Below are 13,283 nucleotides of genomic sequence, written 5' to 3'. Positions count from 1 at the left end.
GAGCAAACAGCCTTGGGAGATGAAGATAGGGTCTTCTGTCACAGTTATAGGGCAGAATGCTTACTGCCCATATAAAAGATTGGGGTTCTCTAAGCTCAGGATTCCTCTCCTATAGGGCAATCCGCTATATGTGCATCTGGACCTCTTGGACCTCTGGGAATTGGGGCTCTGAGAACCACCAGCTCATGAAAATGCTGATACTCTAGGTACTGCTATCGCTATGAATCATACAGTCCTTTGTTTCTGACCCAGGAGTTTCATATCTTCAGCAGGCTAACTTGTTAGCTTACAAGTAGGGGGACCTCTCAGACCCTGCACAGCTCTTGATAAGTGCTAGTGTGTATGACTTTGGAAACCAGAGTAAGGAGCTAAATTGTACTTGGAGAGGGACAGGAGTCTCGGGAGGGTTTAACATGACCTAAGTTAGGTTTTACAAGGTTCACCAGGGCTGCCTGCTTGAGAACAGACTGTAAGGGCACAACGTAAGAAGCCAGGAGATCAATTTCCTAGCAATAACCCAGAGGCAAGATGATCACGGCTTTAGCAGGTTGGTGGTGCTGGGTGGTGAGAAGCTGTGAGATTCTGGATCTTGGGGAGGCAGAGCTGACACTATTTGGGGTATGGGGGAGAGAGGCATCAAGGATGGCTGTCAGCCTGAGCAAAAGGAAGCCTGAAGTTGCCCATAACTAGAACGGAGAAGATTTCAGGAGGAGCAGGGGGAGGGCATATCAAGTTCAGCTTGAGACATGTTAGATTTCAATTGTCAGCGGGCATCCAACAGATGTTGAGGAAGTATTTGGATATGAATTTGCGATTCAGGGGTGAGGTCGGGGCTAGAGACATGAATATGAGGTTCATTAACCTGTATATGATATTCACACCCAAAAGACAGAGATTCCCACATATAGAAAAGAGATGCAGAGGTGAGTCCCAGCGGCTCTCCATATTTAAGAGATTAGGGGAGTAAGAGTGTATCACAAAAAGGACTGAGAAGCCAGGAAGGTAGTAGGAAAGCCTGGTGAGCATGTTATCCCAGAAGGCAGGAGAAGAAAGGTTCAAGGAGGGGAGCGATCAATGACTGCTGATAGGTTAAGTAAGATAAGGCCACATGTCAGCATCTCAGTTACCACAGTTATGAAAGATGAGAGTAAAGCCATCGTGAACTCTGCCTTATGCGTCAGGGACCCTGCTTGGATTTTGACTGCGTGCAGGGCATGAGCAAAGGCTCAGAGTGCTGAAGGTGGTCGGCACGTTTGTCTGGGGGGATTGTGAGCTCAGAGAGTGTAACCCAAGGGGCTGGATACCAGGGTGTGTAAGCCATACACGGGCTGCACATGAACCAAGTGAAGGCTCAGCTGGCTTTGATCAGGGATGCCGGGGTGGCGGAGTCCCGTTTCCAAAAGGTCACTTGGGTGGGTGGGGGCAGGGACCAGACCGGTGCGCACAAGCTTCGCATCGGTGCTCCGCACATCTGCAACGATCTGGTTTGCCCCAAACCTCTGGGATTAGCCCTCTATGAGCTGGGGCCGCTGCTGCAGTGCGGTCCGGCTCCACCGAGTCCCAGGGGCTGAGCTTACACGGGGATCGCGGTGGGCGAGCAGGCTTGGGGACCTACGCAGAGCAGGCTGTAGCCTGAGACCCACATCTCAAATTTTTTTTATTTTTTATTTTAAAGGAGAAGGATGCCTAGGGAGCCCCCGTGGTATTTCACTGCACCTCGCCTCCCCGTCTAAACTTCACTCGTGGAGTGTGAATACCTACGCCGCCACGGCTAAGGAGGCTCTTCGCCTTTGGGAAGAAATTTAGTTTATTAAGAGGAAGCACTCGTGTCACTTTGGCAAAAGGAGACAAAGTTTAAAAATGGGGGTGGGGGAGGGGAGGCAGCAAAGTGCGGTCGGCGGACGCGGCGAGTCGCGGAGGCTCCTCCAGCCGTTAGACACAAACAAAACCGCGGGCGGGGTCGCGCACCGCCTCCCGTTAGACACAAACAGAAATGCGGGGACTGCCGCGGGGCAGCGCAGCGACGCGTGGAGAGGTTGGGGCTGCGGGTCTGCCAGTCCGAGAGCGCCGCCCCTCGCCCCGCGGGCCCCGGCCGCGCGCCGGCCCCGGGCGTCGTGCGCGCCCCCTCCTCGCGGTCCCGGCGGGGCGCCGACGCGGCGCGGCGCGGACTACAAGTCCCAGGAAGCCCAGAGGCAGGCGCGGGGTGGAGCCTGGCGCAATTCCCCGGGATCCGGCGCGCTGGGAAGCGCCGCGGAGGACGCAGCAGCGGCGGCGGGCGGTGGGCAGCGGGCGGGGCGCGGGCGGAGGCGGGGCCGACGTGGGCCGGAGCCCTGCGTGCCAGGGAGGGGGCCGGCCGGGCGGGCGGCGGGCGGCGCTCGGAACGGGCTCCGCTCGGAACGGGCTCCGCGGCTCGCACGGCCCCTGCGGCTCGGTCCCGGCTCGGCGGGCGGCGAGTGGCGCACGGCGGGCTCGGCGCGGGGGCCCCGGCGCGCCGGGCGGCGCAGCACGCAGCGCGCGGACCCACGCCGCGGCCGGGCGCCCGGAGCGGCGCGGCCACTGCCCGGGGGCCGGCCCTCGGCCCCGGCGCTCAGAGCGCGGCGGCTGCCTGGGCTTTAATGGCTGCTCGGCGGGGCAGCGCGTAAGGGTGGAAGGAGGCTGCGGCGCAGGAAGGCGCCCGAGCGAGCCTCCTCTGGGGCCGGCCGCGCCCGCCGCGGCGCGCTCCATGGGGGCCCGCTGACCCGGGGCGCCGGGGCCCGCCCGCTCGCCCGCCCGCCCGCCCGCCCGCCAGCCGCGCGTCCCGGCCATGAACTGAGTCGGCGGGCCGGCACCGCGCCTGCTCCGCCCGCTCCTTTCTTCTCGCGCCTCCTCCGCCCGCCGCTGGCGGGCCCGGCTCCCCGGGGGCTGCGGCGCCCTGGGCTCAGCGGCCCGCGGGCCCCGGGGCGCGGGGCGGCGGCGGCGGGGGGCGCGCGGCTCCGGGCGCGGTGCCTGCACCATGAACTACCAGCAGCAGCTGGCCAACTCGGCTGCCATCCGGGCCGAGATCCAGCGCTTCGAGTCGGTCCACCCCAACATCTACTCCATCTACGAGCTGCTGGAGCGCGTGGAGGAGCCGGTGCTGCAGAACCAGATCCGGGAGCACGTCATCGCCATCGAAGGTGAGGGCCGGGCCGCCGCGGGGCTTCTGGAAAGCGCGGGGGAGCGGGCGCGCGCGTGTGTGTGCGTGCGTGTGTACACACGCGCCGGGTCGTGGCACGCGGCTGCCCCGCCGAGCGGGCACTGCGGTGCTTCTCACCCGCGAGGCCGGGCGAGAGCGGAGGGGGAGGCCAAGGGCCGGGCGAGCGCGCCGCCAGCCAGCTCTGCCAGGGAAGGAGGATCGCCGGCGAGAATGTGCTAATGGGCAGTAGAGTTTCCGGTGAGAAAGTGGCTCCGTGCCGCCGCGTCCTGTGCCACCCGAGTGACCTGGCCCAGCCGAAGCCCGGGGGGGACAGACGGAGGGGTTGGCGCCCCGGGACGGTGACAGGTTACCAGGCCGGGGCCGAGCGTCTTGCTGGACGTTGAAGAGGTCTTTTGAGAAGTGTTGCTTCTCGGAGCGAGGTTCTGGCTGGCGTGTTTACGCGGGCAGGGCCACCCGTTTGGTATCTTTGCCCATTTCGGAGGCATAGTGGAGGCAGCTGAACTTAGTCCAAGCGGAGAGCCAGCCCGGCTGCAGGCAGTATCCTGGCCCGGTGTTGGTCCACCTGCTTCTGTGCAGAGGCTGGCTTCCTCTATAAAGTGTTTTCTACCAAAAGTCCTGGGCCATATCAGAAGAACCCTCCCTGGGGGTCTCACTTTCACACACCTGGCACTGGGAAGCCATCCACCCTTCCTGCAAGTCAGGCGAGGCAGTGGTCCTCAGGAGAGGTGCAGCCTGGTTCTGCCTCTCCTGGGTCTGTGTTTTCTCTGGTTTGCCGTGGTTCTTATTTCTCTGCTACTTGGCTTCCGGTTTGTTCCCTTGCTTCCCCTCTGATTGCCATTGACCAGTAATGGCAAAAGGTCTGAAGGGTGGGTTGTCCATAACATAGGACTGTCCTAACCAAAAGCCACTCAGGCCGCAGTTGAGGAACACTGAGAATGTTCCAAGGCCTGGCAGGAGTGTGTCCAGAACCCAGCTGCAGGCATTGCCCAGCTCCCCTCCATCTGCAGGCGAGGGGGCACTGGCCTCAGGAGCGCTTTGCTTTGGCACTGTGCTGCCTGGACTGGTAACCCTAGAATGTCTTGGTTTGACGCTTGGCCAGTTAGGTGGAGAAGGTGGATGTGGTGGTGCTGATCCTTTTGGCATTTGGCAGCCCTATGGACTTGAACAGCGTGCCAGCCAGGCTGCTGATTGGCCGCCTGTGTCCATAGGGACTTGCTAATTCCGAGGAGGATCTGAACAGTGCTCCAGCCTTATGTGGGCCTGGCTTTCAGAGCACCTGGCCGCCCTGTTGGCAATTTAAGATGCTTCCAGATTCCTCGAGGGGCAGAGGCTCCAGTGTACCTCTGACAAGACTTGCGGGAGGCCGTGGGACCGGCACACAGCTGCTGATGCCGGGTGAGCTTGCAGAGATGTCCCTCCAGAGTCTGGGCTCTGGCTCTGTGGCCACCCCAGTGAAGGGCTCCTGGGCCTATTTCCGCTGTCTCCCCACAGCTTTCTGGCAGCATCCACAGGAGTCTGATGAAACACTTTGAAAGCTGGTGACTAGCCCTGAATGCACCTGGCTGAGGGCACCTAGTCTCCTGCAAAGACCTCTGGCTGAGTGTGATTCATGCTGCCTTGTTTTCATTTTCCATCCTTGAAGCCCGACTCTGGGGTCTCGGGCACTCCCCGCAAAGCAGTTTGACTTTCTAGCAAGAGAATGTCATTTCTTTTTTCTTTTCTTTTCCTTCTTTTCTAAAAAACCCCCAAACATTGCATGGTTTCTAGGTGATGGTTTCTGGTAGCTTGATGTCTTCCTGTACGATGTTGGACTTTAGGCCCCTTCTTGGCTGGAAGCCTTGTCATTTTTAATAAGGCTCAGAATCAGTGATGAATCCTGCTTGGGACTTTGACAGTGCTATTATTTTTCTGTTACAAAAGAAATGCCTATGTTGTGTCAGGGCTGTGGTTAATTTAACCAGGCTTAAGAACCGTTCAAATATGCTTCTGTTCTTTGCAGTATTGTTAACAATGATACCACCTTTCACTTGTATAGAACTTTAGCAAGAATGTTCTTGCATTCATAAGCTCGTTGTGTGGCCGCACCAGCCCTGTGAGAGAATGTGGGCCAGCTTCATTTTATAGAGGATGGAGCTTCAGGGAAGGATAATGACCTCCTGAACATTTGACTGAGGTCGGAGTCGGGTCTGAACCAAAGGATCCTTTGAACCTACGTCTGCAGTGCCCCAAAGCACCTTCCACTGGCCCCCCTAATGAAATATAAGTTCATTTGTTATAATGAAACGTTCTCTCACTCTGCCGGTTTTAAGATACAGTTGTGATCTATGTTGACATCATTGGTATTTTGGAAATTGAGAAGATTGCTCAATTGTGACAGGACAGCATTTTTCCTGTGAGGAGAGAATTATGCAGAAACGGTTTTGTGCAATTGTGTAGGGTGTGGGTTCTTCACTCACACCAAATTGGAGAGCGTTGCTGTGGGGTATGGAGGCAGACAGCTGTGTAAGAACTCCCTGATGTGACTGTGTGCGCGCCCAGACCATCACAGTGACTCTAAGAAACATACACAGATCTGACCCTGCCTGTGAACCTGGCAGGTGAGGATGGTACAGTAGCAAAATGTACATCTCTCTGAATTTTAAAATATGACCGTTTCCAATCAGGAAAGTATGTGCACATCATAGCAAATAGTTTAAAAATTGCTTGTCTTAACAAACAGAGAAAATTGCCAGCGTTTTAGAGGATGTCCAGCTAGGCTTTTTTTCTGCCTCTGTGTGTACATACACAAAGTTAGAGTCATACTTACAAAACTACCTGTTTATCATAAAGGAAGCACTTTTCAATGTTATGAAACAAGTTTAAAGATATGATTTTTCACGTTGGCATAATAGTCCTGCCTTTGACTGTGCCAGAGTTTACTTAAAATTTCTCAGTTTTCTGGAGGCTTTCAAGAATCGGTGCTGTTGGAGTGAGGAGTGGGCTTGTCAAAGGGAAGGGTGTTTCGGCTAATGCTCATTTCAAAGTGATTCTGAGAGGGTCTGGACTGGAAAGTCTCTTAATGATGGTACAGATTGTATGTATTTTAGTGGAAAGAGCTCACCAGGATCCCCAGATCTGAATGGGTCTATGACCTCATTGTTTGAAGGCATGGGGAGTGGGACTTAGTTCTCAGTCTTATTTTAAAACATTACCTTGCCAAAAAAAAAAAAAAAAAGAAAAGAAAAAAAAGTGTTTTCTCAGATCTTTGCTTTGGACTTTGATTTATTTTTTTCCTCCAATCTCTGGAGTTTAAAGAAGCATTGCCCATTGTTTTCAGATTTACCTGGTCAGATTTCTGGGGTGTCCCCCAGGGGTGTGGCTGGCACCCCACTTGTTCTCCGTGCCTGGAAGTGAGCCTGCCTCTAGGGTGAGCATCTTGTCTAGGGTCCCCCCTCTGGTTCTCCTTTAACAAGCCCGTCTGGGATTGATGGGGTTGAGGTAAGTGAGTCAGCTGCCTTTCTTGTTAAATAAAGCTTGTTCTTCTCGTTCCATAAAGCCTCTATTAGCAATTGCACGTTGTAATTCAGCTTGCCAGCAGTAGAACTGTGATGCAAATGATAACCAGGCCAGCTCACTCAGCCAGGCTGTGGTTGAGCCCCTAACCAGCATTCATACCTCCACGCTCACCAGGCAGCAGCTTGGGGGAGGTGGGGGGAGAACCCGAGTTTCCTACTGGCCCCACCTGTGGTTTGTGTGGCTTCTTTGGAGGGCTTGAAGAGGACACAACGGTCCAGTCCTCAGCAGGAGAACTCTGCCTGGCACCCCTGGTCAGGGCACTTACACAGGGGCATTCCAGGGCTGAGCCCCGGCATTTGGGGGACCTGGGAAGATGGGGCAGGGAGCCCCCTTCATCCCACAGTGTAGCTGCTCCCTTGAGCATCTGTGTGCAGCAGAGCGCTAAGTGCTGGACCTGCGTCATCTCAGCCCGTCCTGTGGTGGTCTCATGACACAGATGCCACCTTTGAGGCCTGGAAAGGGTAGGAAACTTGCTTGAAAGAGATGAGCTGGGCTGGTCAACCTCAGCACTGGCTCTCTAAGCCCTTTCTGAGCTAGAAATGGAGCTGCTAGTTATTCATACAGTTCTCACAAGCCGAGTGTACAAACCATCCTGAGCACGTGTTCCCTTCACCCAAGACGAGAGGGGGTTAAGGATGCTGCCAGTAACTGACAGTCTTGTGTTCTTTGCGAAGTTGCTTACCTTGGCAAGACTTTTGTAAGAGTTTGTTATCCTATAGAAATTTATTTAATATGGTTGTGGCCGGTGTGCGTGTTTAGGGAACAAATACCTTTTTCCTGCTGTGGATAAGCACAACTCTTCTTTGACACTATTGACTATGTTTATAATATTTCAGGCTTAATCAAAGTTGTAGGTATGGGGCCTTTTACTGTCGTTATTGATGTGAGTGCCACAGTCTCTTCCTTTAAAATAATTCTCAGGTGGCTGTTTGTCGCTTCCAGGTTAAATTTCATGCCTTAACGGCCTCTGACCCTTCCAGAGTCTGGGCATCCCTTTGGCCTGGCTGAGGTCAGCATCTTCCTTGTCTCTCCCAGGCCCCAGTGCCCTGCTCTTCTCCTTATTCCACTCCAGCCTGAGGACCAGGGGCTCTTTGAGGAAATCAGGTCGTGCTCGTGTTTTATCTCCTCAGTGATGCGGTGTGTCGTGTCTGGCCCTTGGAGGACGCCCAGGAATTGTTTGTTGAGTGGGTGACTTGTCAGAGGCGCTCACGTTTTCTGTGGGGTTCGGGTCCTCTTGCTCCTCATTGGTGATCTGAATGGGGTTGATCCTGGCAAAAGCGAAGTTGTTCTGAAACTTGTCACAAGAGCACAGATGTTAGGGCTGCAATGTTTTGGGGTCTGGTGGGCTAGTCTGGGTGGAAACTAAATGCCGTGTGGTGTTTGGACAGAAATGAAGTTTTTTGTAGTGCATGTAGGGGAGGAAAAAGATGTGCTTGCTGAATCCTGGCAACTTTTTCAACCTGGCTATCTATTTGCAAAAGGGTGGTGTTTCTTTCTGCCGGGTGTAAGTGAATTTCAAACACAGAATCGATACCATTGATAAGGACAGATGAGTGACGGGCTGGGTAGCTGACGTACTGTAGCGTCTTCAGTGGAACGTTGAGAGCTGTGGTTCTCGAAGTTAAGTGCGCAGTCGAATTGCATGCAGGGCTTGGGAAAACAGGTTGCTGGCCCTGCCCCCAGAGTTTCTAGTCCTGTAGGTTTGGAGCAGGCCCGAGAATGTGCTTTTGACAAGTTTCCAGAGGATGCTGGTGTTGCTGGTCTGTGGACCGCACTTTGAGAAGCATGGCCGGGGAGGGGAGGGAGCTCCGGTAGCGGACTGGGCACCTTCTCTGGGCCAGTGCTCCACACAGTGCTCTCAGTCAGCGGAGGGGACGTCCTCTCGGCCTTCCCTGCTGGTGACAGGAGGGTTCCAGCAGTTCAGGGCGTTGCTTCTGGTGACACAGCTTAAACACAGTGGAGGCATTGAAGCCCAGGTTCGAATGGGTTCAAGTCCATGTTCACTCAGCCTCCACGATGCTGATGCTGAGCGCCTGCAAGGAACGTGGTTGGTGGGTGATGGGCATTGCCAAGGGCATGCATCCCTGAGGGAGGTGGACCGTAAGTCCCAGTCCACAGTCCGTGGACTTCCCTTCCTGTCTCTCGGAGATCGTTGATTTTTAGCACAGTCTCCTGTACGTTTAAGTGGGATTCTTCAGTGCTCACTTTTTATGATAGTTTGGCAGGTGATACATTTTGTTTTTGTTGTTTTGCAGCTAAGAGAGCATTTCTGTAAAAAAGAGAGCTATATGTTCTTAGCAGCTTAAGAAGCCTGTTGTGGGGAGCGTGGAGGAAGTGACTCAGAAGGGGGAGCACCCCGGCAGCTGCAGGAGCCTCCACAGCACAACCTGCAGCCCTCTTACTACCACCTCTGAGTTCTTTTTCCACTTCCTTCCTTCCTTCCTTCCTTCCTTCCTTCCTTCCTTCCTTCCCTCCTTCCTTCCCACAGCTGACTTTTTATTTTGTTAAGACTAAAATCCCTTATTTTGCATCCTTTTTTCTTGTGAACCCTGCAGGTGTTTATAGTTGGTGAGTCTCACTCTGGCTTGTTGTAACTACAGATTTGGTCCTGTCTCTTGTTTCTCAACATTCAAACAAAGCTGTCCCCTCCTCCTCCCCCACCTCTCCCCCTCCCCCCCTGCCCAACACTCCAGAGTCTTTGAGGCCTTGGTTTAAGTGATTGAGTTTGGCAAAGCGGATCAGGCTTAGTTATTTTTAAAATCCAGGGTTCGGGGTTCTGATCTGGTGCTTAGCCACGTAATTCCTTCCCTTTGTTAAGTACCTTTCTCTGAGAAGGAAAATGCACTCTACAGATGTTCATCTCTAATCTCTGCAGCATCTGTGACTTTTCCTCGGGGTCTGAGCATCAGGCCTGGTGTGTGCCGCGCTGAGCCCTGTCCTTCTGGGAGCTCTGGGCCTCTGGGGCTGAGAGGGACTTTGGCTCCCGTTTTGTGGTGTCGGAAGCCTGCACGCTGGGTCACAGTGATGACCATTCCAGGGGCAGGGCTGGCATTGCAGTGGGCCCCATCCCTCCACCTCCCTGTGCTCTCTGCTCACAACTGACCCAGGCCGGGAGGGGCTGCTTTGGTTGCATCTGGGGGCTGGGGAGGGAAGGAGAGAAGATACCCGCCCCAGCAGAAGAGATTTGTTAATGGACCCTTTGAATAACTAGCCAAGTAACTTGTCTGTGAGCAAGATTGGGACATTTTCCACAAAGAGCAGACTAAATATAGGCTGGAGGGTGGGGCCCAGGGCCCAAGCAGGGGGGGCTGTCATTGCTTGGATATTGTTTCTCCCACTGGTAATCAGAACTTGCCACCGGCCCTGAACAGGTGGCCACCCTGAGCTCTCTGGGAACAGATTGGTGTTTTTGTTTAACCAGGGGCTCATTTGCAAATTTCACACTTCTCCCGCTGTTTGATGCGGACTGTCTTTTTTTGGGCTGCAGTGTTGGAGTATTTGTGCAGTGTTTCTACACAAGCAACTGTGTAGTCTTAAAAAAACTGCTCATGCCGTCTGGTTGTCATTAGCATCATGGTTAGAAGCTGCTTTTTTTTTTTTTCTTAAGGGTGGGAAACACTTTTCATGGTTCTGGGAGAAGAATTCCAAATAATTACGGGCCATGTTCACAAATGATTTATGTTTGGTCTTAGAAATGTCAACATCCAGCAGGCTCTTGCAAATAGAATCATGTTGCTTTCCAGCTTAGCACACAAAGCTCCTGTTACCGGATTCTTAGATAATAGTCTTGAAGGAAGAACAGTATCTTTAGGAAGTGAATTTAATTTTAATTCTATAAGTTTTAGTTGATATGGACGTACTCTGCCAGCAGTACCGAGGATATGATAGAAAACAATTTTTTTTGTGAGTGCCTACCTCAAAACAAGACCCACCTTAGCTTCCGGAAAGAGTTTTTATTCATGGTCTCTGTGTGAGGGCCGATGGTGGCTGTCAGCAAGCTTTGGTATTGTAGATGTGGTAAATACTGGCTCGCTTTTGTAATGAACCAGAAGTGGGTTTGGAGAGAGCGGATTGGCCTGAGAGTTTGCTGTTTGTGTTTCCAGTTCTCCTTGTCTGAGAGGGGAGAACTGGTGTGTTTTCCAGGGAGGGGACTTCCCTGGGCCTGCCTGCCTGCCCACCCTTTGCTGTGGTTTCCAGACATCTGGGTGCTGCTATGAGCAGTGACTCAGTCTCCTCCTGCCCTGACACCTCTCCTGTTAGTTCAGGCTGGTGAATCTGATTTCAGACAAACAAACAGTTGTTTGCTTTAGCTTTGCCGATCAGGCCTGGATCTCTGATTTTCCGTATTACTATTAGGAGTTTGGGATTGGAAGGATTGGGACTTAAAATACCCTAATTTTTTTTTTTTTTTTCATAGAACATAGATCTGGAAGGATGTCCAGGTCATAAGGGAGGGCATTTTCACACACTGACCACATGTACATCCAGCATCCAGATCAGAAAACCAAAGCTGGCCAGCGCAGCGCGGGACTCATCTGTGTTGTGTGTGGTTGGAGGTGGTTGCCTGTTTACTTACCTGTTTTCCCGATAGTGGGCATTTGGGTGATTTCCTGTTTGAGGCTGGTGAATGGGGCTGCTGTGCCTTTGGTGCCCATGTGTCCCCATTCCTGTTGAGGGGTACACGCCGGCGAGCCGAGCCCTGCGTCTTGTTGCCCCTCCTCCTAGGTCAGCACAGCCGCTCCTGAACCTGCTCCATCGGTGGCCCCGTCCGGAGAGACCTTTCCTTGCTGTTCAGGGTTCATCTCAGACACTCAGGATGGTGGCTACCTGCTGCCTCCCTCCTTTGCTTCTCTTTCTTTCCAACGGTTTGTCCAGAAACAGATAGTCTAGTGCCTATGCATTTCCCGCAGTCTTAGACATTAGGTTTTTAGCTTTAGGATTTTCTATAGGCTCTTCATTCCCTATTAGTGGAGTAAGTTCAGCTTTATAAGTGGAGCTGTGAGAGTGAACTTTTTCACCAGGAAGTGTTTTCCTTGAAAATGTGGATGGCGCGATTCCCCTGGGACTGGAGTGGGGTCCTCTGGGCTCTCCCTGGCTCCTGCCTGACATCAGTGGTCAGTGCAGGTCCTCCTGGCCGAGCCCAGACCAGCCCCTGGTCCCTGTCACAGCTCAGTGCCGGGCTTTAGGCGACCTGTGTGTCTGTGTTGGCATCCGAAGGGACACTCCTGTACTCCGGGTCCAAGCTGATCTGTGGTCTTAAGGGTTACATATTAGCACTCTTCAATCTCTGTTGTTTGTAGCAGTGACGCAGAGATCCAAAAGGGAAGAAGAACAGCGAAGTGTTACCAACTCTCCCTTACTCTCAAGGGGTTATCTTCTTTGTTCCTCCCGCTGTGTCCTAGGCGCCGCCCATCCCCCTCCGCAGAGGCCACACTCACGAGGGTGAGGCCAAACCCAGGAAGCTTGTAAGGACCCCAGGGCCCAAGAGAGGGGTGTGCGCCTGTGTGAACGTCCCCAGTGGCCGTACAAACGCAAGTATTTATTTGGAGGGGTGGGGGTTGGGAGGGCCAGGTTTACCTGCACTTTGTTTAGTATGGGACGTGGCCAGGCTTTATCTAGTACCGACAGTGGGCAAAGCACTCTCTTTACATCTGGGGGTGCAGGCAGATGTGGTGTGGGCCCGGAGCCCCTCTCCCAGCTCAGTCGGACCTGGCCCAGGAGGCCACACCGGTCCAGACTAGGATAAGCAGGTGGTGTGATGGGGGGAGGGGAGTGGGATCACCTGGACACGGAGGCTGGGTGGGAATTGGGTGGGTGGGTAGGTGGTAGGAGAGGAACACCCGGAACTGAATCTGTGCAGCCTTTGGGGACCTGGGCGGGAGGGGGGTTGCGCAGAGGATGGAGAAGAGCTCCGTGAGCCCCAGAGAGCAGGCTGGGCGTGCCGTGGGAAACTACTGATTATGGGTTTCTGTTTGGAGCGGGCCGCACTGTGATGCCCGGCTGTTGCCAGGCGGGATAGAAACGGTGCTGGTGGTGGCCGCGGGGCCAGAGCCGAGGTGCTGGGGAGTGGCAGGGAGGGTTCAAAGCTGGGCTGTTGTGAAAGAAGGTAGGGGCCTGGGCAGGGGAACAGGGAAACAGAGACGGGCCCCCAAAGATGCAGGTGCAGGCCTGAGGTTGCCTGTGAGTCTTGGAAGCAGGGAGCAGGAGGAAGGAGCAAGGTTTGACCCAGGGAACGCAGGGGTGGGGCCGCGTTGGGGGGATGCCACTTCTAGACACTCCGAAGGCCCTGAGGTTTGGGCGGGAGGGGTGCTCGGCCACACAGGGCGGTTACCCGGTTACTGGGATTTGCAGGGAAGGACCCTGCCCCCGCAGGGTGGGCTCAGGTGTGTAGATTCAGGAGTCACCCCCATCTGTCTCCCAGGCTGAGGAGCAGGCATCTGGGATGTACGGCAGCCACTTCCTCCTCTGCAGAATCTTAACTGGGTGTCTGAGGGGCCCGGCAGCCTCTTGGGAGTATGGCTAGTGTGCATTGCTGTCTAGGAGCTGAGTCAGT

General features: G+C 54.3%; 1 protein-coding gene across 3 annotated transcripts in view; it reads left to right on the top strand.

Moving 5' to 3' along the window:
- The first annotated feature begins 2,529 nt into the window (after positions 1-2,529).
- The window catches only part of AGAP1 (ArfGAP with GTPase domain, ankyrin repeat and PH domain 1), a 549,901-nt gene continuing 539,147 nt past the window's right edge, over positions 2,530-13,283 (top strand). For all 3 annotated transcript variants that reach the window (XM_057744262.1, XM_057744263.1, XM_057744261.1), the window contains exon 1: positions 2,530-3,155. In XM_057744262.1, the coding sequence (XP_057600245.1) occupies positions 2,993-3,155 (163 nt within the window). In that variant the 5' untranslated portion in view covers positions 2,530-2,992. The remainder of the gene's footprint in view (positions 3,156-13,283) is intronic.

This window comes from Hippopotamus amphibius, chromosome 8 (assembly GCF_030028045.1).
Source record: "Hippopotamus amphibius kiboko isolate mHipAmp2 chromosome 8, mHipAmp2.hap2, whole genome shotgun sequence".
In the NCBI taxonomy this organism is placed as follows: Eukaryota; Metazoa; Chordata; class Mammalia; order Artiodactyla; family Hippopotamidae; genus Hippopotamus; species Hippopotamus amphibius.
This window is presented reverse-complemented; position numbering and strand designations above follow the sequence as displayed.